Source organism: Aspergillus caelatus (genome assembly GCF_009193585.1).
Source record: "Aspergillus caelatus strain CBS 763.97 unplaced genomic scaffold BDV27scaffold_311, whole genome shotgun sequence".
Lineage (NCBI taxonomy): Eukaryota > Fungi > Ascomycota > Eurotiomycetes > Eurotiales > Aspergillaceae > Aspergillus > Aspergillus caelatus.
In genome coordinates this window covers 22,546-29,476 of record NW_022475574.1, presented here as the reverse complement: position 1 = coordinate 29,476, position 6,931 = coordinate 22,546, and the positions used below count along the sequence as shown (strand labels likewise).

The 6,931-nt window shown below is 50.7% G+C and overlaps 3 protein-coding genes across 3 annotated transcripts; all 3 read left to right on the top strand.

The window, feature by feature from the left end:
* Positions 1 to 436: 436 nt before the first annotated feature.
* On the top strand, positions 437 to 1,723 carry BDV27DRAFT_169230 (flavin monoamine oxidase family protein; the record flags this gene model as incomplete). Its single annotated transcript, XM_032074980.1, has 1 exon — positions 437 to 1,723. The coding sequence occupies one exon, from the start codon at positions 437 to 439 to the stop codon at positions 1,721 to 1,723; it is 1,287 nt and encodes a 428-aa protein (XP_031921817.1).
* Positions 1,724 to 3,628: 1,905 nt separating this feature from the next.
* Positions 3,629 to 4,183, top strand: BDV27DRAFT_163310 (uncharacterized protein; the record flags this gene model as incomplete). Its single annotated transcript, XM_032073533.1, has 2 exons — positions 3,629 to 3,781; positions 3,848 to 4,183. 2 exons carry the CDS (start codon positions 3,629 to 3,631, stop codon positions 4,181 to 4,183), a joined length of 489 nt encoding a protein of 162 aa, XP_031921816.1.
* Positions 4,184 to 4,684: 501 nt separating this feature from the next.
* Positions 4,685 to 6,762, top strand: BDV27DRAFT_163309 (Zn(II)2Cys6 transcription factor; the record flags this gene model as incomplete). Its single annotated transcript, XM_032073532.1, has 4 exons — positions 4,685 to 4,744; positions 4,804 to 4,874; positions 4,939 to 5,683; positions 5,743 to 6,762. The coding sequence occupies 4 exons, from the start codon at positions 4,685 to 4,687 to the stop codon at positions 6,760 to 6,762; spliced, it is 1,896 nt and encodes a 631-aa protein (XP_031921815.1).
* Positions 6,763 to 6,931: the final 169 nt, after the last annotated feature.

The following is a 6,931-nucleotide window of genomic DNA, read 5'->3' as shown; positions in this document are numbered from 1 at the left end:
TGTATTTCCGGATTAGGCGTTAATCGTGGATCTGCATACTAGAGTGCCCCACCTGTACCGGACTGACAACAACCACCCGGGGTCCTCGGGCGCCGGCACTGGGTGGTGCAGGCTCTACACCGACGCATTCGGACGCCCGAGAGGTCCGCTCCACGGTTTACAGTATAGGTGCCCGTTTGGTGTTTCCGTACCCGTACCCAGTTGCATCTAGATGCATCATGATTAGAGATCAGGTGGCGAAGGGGAGATGGAATGACGTTTAGTTTGAACTGATGCAGGGCTGTGTTGGATAGGAGTGCAAATGGCGGATGGATGGATTGAGTATATAAACCCCTGCGTCGGCCGTTTGTTTATAGAACACTCATCGATCAATACAACCATCAACTAGAGCCACACAAACATCCAACTCAACTACAACCACCAACCAGATCACGACATGACCGTCTACGATACCATCGTCATCGGCGCCGGCATGGCCGGCCTCACTGCCGCCCGCGACCTCTCCACCCGCGGTCACTCGGTCCTCCTCCTCGAGGCCCGCGACCGCATCGGGGGCCGTACCTACACCACCGACGCCTTTGGCGGACAGTTCGACCTCGGCGGCGGCTACGTGCACTGGACCCAGCCCGCCGTCTGGTCCGAGCTCGAGCGCCACGGCCTCGCGCACATCGAGCCGCCCCTGGAGTCTGAAGTCTACTACCAGCTCGCAGATGGTAAAGTCCACACGAGCGAAATCGAGAAGACGTATGGACTCGTGGGGAAGTTGTTTGAGGACGCGCGCAAGAGGTTCCCGCTGCCGTGGGACGTGACGGCGGCGGATAACAGCGACATCAACATGGAGACGATGGAGGAGCGGATCGAGTCGATGGGGCTGTCGAAGCATGATGCGGATCTCATCAAGGGTGCGCTGAGCGGGCTGAGCCATGATTATAAGAAGCAAGGGTCCACGCAGCTGTTGTTCGCGACGGCGAGTAACTTTGGGAACTATGCCGCGGAGCTGGAGACGGCCGGGTCGTGGTGCATTCCCGGCGGCATGACGAAGCTGAGCGAGGCCATCCAGAGCACCTCCAAAGCCGAGGTGCGCCTCAACACGCCCGTCGCCAAAATTGCCGACAACGGCAAGGGCGTCACCGTCACCACCTCCGCCGGCGAGGCGATCCAGTCCAAGACCGTCGTCGTCGCCGTGCCCCTCAACACCATGCGCCTCTTAGACATCTCCCCTGCCCTGCCGGAACCCGTGCAGGCCATGCTCAAGACCGGCAACCCCGTCCGCGGCTCCAAGCTGTGGGTGCGCGTCCGCGGACACATCACACCCTTCTCCGCCCTCGCCCCCCCCGGTGAGCACCCCTTGAATACCATGCGCGTCGAGAAGCGCTGGGGCGACGACACCATGATCCTGTGCATGATCTCCCAGTCCGACGGCATCAAGCACGACGACATCCCCGCCGTGCAGGCCGCTTTGAGAAAGTTCGTCCCCGATCTGGAGGTCATTGACACGGCGTGGCACGACTGGAACGCGGACGAGTTCTCGCGGGGCGGGTGGATGATGCACGCGCCGCGCCACTTTCTGGACGGCGCGGTCGAGATCCGGAAAGGCCATGGAAGATTGAGCTTCGCGGGGGCGGACATTGCGGCCATGGGCCCCTGTACGATTGACGGCGCCATGAGTTCGGGCGCCGCGGCGGCGCGTCAGGTGGAGAAGATCCTTGAGGGGAAGCAGTGAAGAAGCACAATGGCACCTGGCTGGTTGCTGTACTGGATTGGGCTCGGGGATTATCGGGATATAGAGATGTACATTTTGACATTTAGACATATAGATTACTCCACTCTAAGACCTGCAATAATTACTTTGTTTTTATAAACTCTAAGCTGTTTCTTACATGGTAATAATGTAGAAGTGGAAGAAAGTGACAGAGCTGGCTCGCATATCAATAGTTGTTACGCGCATATAAAGAAAACTTTAAGCGATGACTGTGTGCCGGGCGTGACGCCGTTAGGGAGCGGACACGTAGTGCACCTCATTAACGAATGGACGAGAGTGCTTCCATATGAGTACTGATTGAGCGTACGGCAAAGACATGAGTGATGGTGCAAGAAGCGACTTTGGCGGGATGGTAGTCGGTCTCAGCTGTGACAAATGGGTGGGACGACAGCATGAACCACATTTCAGCAGCGTGTTAGTATGGATACTAAAATCGGGTCGGCTCCCCAGAGCCCCGACGGTGTCAGTCGCGGGGATGTGATCGCCTGCCTTAGTTGGGTTGCGCGCCGCTAGTTTCTAATACCTGCTAGGTCATTAGTTAACGTAGTCAACCAAGGGATGCAACACTTAACATAATGCAGCAGTTTATAATTCCCGTTGCGTCTTTTTCAATCCACCACAAAATGGACCACGACACGCGTATCGCAGGGCGATTTTAGAACTAAAACCCCGAAAGCGCCCTAAATTTGGAGAAACTGCCGGAAAATACAGTCTTAACAAGACAGCATTGTGATATCGCTTCAAAGACAAAAACTGGCTCCATACGTGAAGCCAACTGTTAGTCGCGACAGAAACTCACCAACATGCAGGAGGAAGTTCCAATTAAGTATGTGAATAAGTTGATCGATCGGGGGATCCTGCTAACCCCTCAAATACCAAAGAACATTGTGGATGAAATCAAAGGAACTGAACTGGCTATTAACTGGGTCACGCGGTTCCGCAAGCGACACGGCGACTGTCTTTTCCAGCTTGTATCTACGCACCATATATCGTCAGCGGAAAGCTGCTGATAATTCCAGGTATTTTCAATGCTTATTGGATTTAGCAAGATTGCCCTTTTACTGATTTTACAGCGGCTGGGAGCTACTATCACGACCAAACTATGGACAGTCTGCCGTGGCTGACCAGATCTAAGCAGTTTCGGGAGAAGATCGAAGAATACAACATAACCCCGTCAAATATATATAACTTTTGATAAGAAAGGGTTTACTATTGGCTTGTCACCCTCCATCAAGTGTATTATTCCTAGAGATGGTCTTTGAAGCAGGAAGGTAATTGGAGCCAGTCAAGATAGAAACCGAGAGTTTATCATGCTGTTTGCTACTATATATAGCAATTACACTCATCTCCCGCTGGCTCTGATCTAAAAAGCAAAAAGCAGGCCAAGGCTACTGTCTTTTAATTTTAAATGGCCATAGCAGCCATATCAACCTTAGATTTATTGATTATGCTGATCGAAATCAGATTCTTATTGCTGTGTTCCTGTCGCACTTAACTTACCGGCTCCAGCTGCTGGATGTTGGGCTATTTTCGGCCTTATCAACCTATTACACCTAAGGAATTGATCGATTAATGACTACCATTCAAGGCACTTATCATCTCACAAAATGAAACTTCTGGAAGCTTTTTTCAGCAAGCGTGGGAGACGGCATTTTATACTCTAAATATTGAAGCAGCGTGGCGCACCACAGGGATCCACTCTCTTGATCTTAACAAACTATTGTCAAAGGTTGGCCACCATGACAACACTACATCACCACAAACTGCATCAGAAGACGGATCTGTACAGACTCCAGCTGACTTTCAGGCAATTGGGCACATGGTATGGCGGATGCTTAAGGAAGGATTAATGCTAAAGTAGCAGCAATGTCCCGTGTGTCGGAGAGGGTGGCAACAGAAAATAAGATCTTCAAACATGAAAATAAAGCCCTCCCGGAAACAATTAACCTGCAAAAGAGGAAACGGAAAGCAAGAAAAGCCATGGGGCTCTTTAACCCGGAAGAAAATGGTGGACAGCCTGTTTTCTTTTTCTTTTTCTTTTCTTTTTTTTTTTTTAGTCCAGCCAAAGCTGAACTTGCTCAGCAGCGCCTGGCAGATAAGGAACAGGCGGTGGAGCAGCATGAGCAAGCGATTGAAGATCGTCAGCTGCAATCTACCATCGTACGCGAAGAAAAGGCTCGGGAATTGACTGATAGGAAAGAACAGCGAGCTGCAGCGCGTCAGGCATTGCAAGAGCAGCGCGCCCAGAAGAAGGCAGAGCGAGAGAGTGTGCGGGAGATGAAACGAGTCCAGAAGCTGGAAGAGGCATCCAGACAGAAAGAAGAAGGTTTGGTAGTACGGCCGAACGAAAGGCTATTTATTCATCAGGCCAAGCTGCAACTATCCGCTGCACTTAAGGCGGGTGCAAGGGGAACTAGATGAGCTGGTGGGCATCAATTGCCACTCCAAAATGCAGCAACCCGTCGACACCGTATCAAAACAGCATTTGTAAATCATCACCAACTATGGATCTAATTTCTCATAGTTTTGACGCGAACTCTCGTCACGTCGTTCGGCAAAGTCACCGGGAACCATGGGTGCCAATTTCACAGTCATTGCGATCCGGGCGAACAACAAAGCCACCCAGTCATATATATTTCAGGGATAAAACTGCAATAAGTAGATTCTGCATATATCTTCTACGTGCATGGTAATGTATAAAATCTTTTTTGGGGGAGTACGTTGGGATTATAGGGTAGGGTTTCATTTACTCATACAGGCTAGTTTGTTGCACTACCTATGTTGAGTGTTGCATCACGTGGTTGACTCGTACTTCCCCGCAACGATAGTGACGCAGCATACCATGCTCATCAAATACAACCAACTAGTGCCAAATTCTGCATCTCTTTCACAAGTCATCCCGTAGTAGCCCCTGAAATAGAAATGAGTACAGTGATGAAGAATCGCGCACGCCTTGTATGCGTTCAATGCCATGGGCGCAAGGTATGTCGCAGCCATATTAGCCGCTACTGCTACATCCACACGCACGCTCACTGGTACAGATCAAATGCGACTTGGAAGAAAGCGCGGATAATACATGTGCCTATTGCCGCAGACATAGCATAACCTGCATGTCCGTATTACCCTAGTCATTGCCCTGGGCGTCGAAGAAAAACAGAAATACTGAGTCGAAATAGACGCCGCGAAGGTGTAAGAAAGCGTAGCACCACAACTCAACGGCGGCCTCGAAAGCCGTCCTTGACCGACTCATCTAGTACTGACTTGCGGGCGGATATTTCGTATGCATTCTCAGAGGGGACCCCTGATATTTTCGCTGGCAATACCGACAACCCGGCATACATTGGGGGACACTCGGTTCTCCAGGACGGCGACTATGACCACCGAATGGGTCCGCCTACTCCAGGTTTACCAGCCAACCCAGTGGCTGGCGGCTTCACAGCCAGCGTCAGACTCAGCATATTGAATGCGACACATGCTCATACGCTACCGAAGCCGGCATTACGGCAAGCTCTTTTTGATGCCTTCTTCACGAATCTCAGCTACTGTTTCCCAATAGTCGGCAGAGCTGACGTCGAGTCTCCGGGCTCGTCTGTCTTGCTGCAGCAGGCGGTTTGTCTGGCTGGAAGCCTGATGCGGCAGCCAAATCTGCCAGACAGTTTCCCCAGAGCGCAAGCGATATACGAAAAGATCAAGATTCTGATTTGTGTCAACTTCGAACCAAATATGCTCACGGTTCTCAAAACACTCAGTCTCTTGACGCTCTGGAGTCCAAATCCGTCCCACATAGTAAGCCTAGATGGACCGTGGCATGCAACTGGCAGCGCCGTGCGCTTAGCTGTCCAAATGGGCATGCACAAAAACTCGACCTACGCTGGCAAGTCTGATCGCACATGTCGCAGAAGGCTATGGTGGCTGCTTTTTGTAAGGCCGCATGGATCAAGTCACAGCCCTCTAGTAGTAGACTAACCTTTCTCCTTTAGGCCAGCGACTGTGTGTTGGCGCTAATTTATGGCCGTTTACCTGCCCTAAAACGAGACGACTTTGACGTTCTTCCCTTATCGGAGGAAGACTTTGATGTCGTTGATATGCAAGCGAGGCATTTCATTGCAGATATATCTTTGGCGCGAATTATGGGGGAACTGGCTCATAAAGTCTCGCGCAACATTTCTCCTACGCAGGAGGAGACACCAATCGCCGACCTCCTTACCGACTGGATGGCGGATTTGCATCCAGATCTGCAACTATATGACAAGAATGGTCATAGGACAGCCTATCAGTTTCCTATTGTAGAGCTTCATATACAGTATTTTGGAGCGGTGATTCTTTCACAGGCCATGTCGTGCCGGTTTTCAAAGCAGTGGGCGTGTTCAGCTGCCTGCTTGATAGCGGCCAACTGCATCGCGGGACTCTATGAGGAAATTTTATACAGAGAGCAAGTGTGCCTACTCATAACAATGCATTCCTTCTGGTGTCTAACAGCCGCAATACCTCTACTCTACTACAAGCCAGACAATGAGGAAATGGAAGCGCAGCGCAAAGAAAGCCTCGGCGTATTGTGCTCGGTTATCGAACAGCTGAATCACAGATTCGGCATCGCCAAGACCGTGGCCAAAAAGATAAAGCTCCTCCAACGGGAGCGAGAAGACATCTTGGCACAGAAGGATGCCGGACTGGATGGAAATGCTCTCAGCGGGGACAGCATCGTACTTCAAAACACGCCCCCTCACCAGCTTACAGCTTTGTTCCCGCAGCTGCAAGCCTGGGCAGTCAGACGGGAATCAGGGCACCAAAATTCAATTTTGGATGCCATATCGCGGACACACTTCGACAATGAAACCCACGAAGTCGAGATGACTGTGCAATGGATTTCTGAAGCTCCTATATCAGCATTTGATGCACTCGGTGCACCTGGGTTCATGGATGATTTCTTCAGCACTGGTTACCTTGGTGACGAAATGGACTTTGAGTTGGAAGCAATGGTACCGATTAATTCTGTATAACTGTTAAGTCGGACTATATGCTGATATATGGAATGTAACAATAATAACTATTATATGCGTTTGGGGCCACGTAAGCAATATAGTGAGTGTAGTGCTCGTTTCATAGCATCGAAAATATTATCATGGAGCATTTAGGTAAATCATACTGTGAATGGATGAAAGGCAGAAA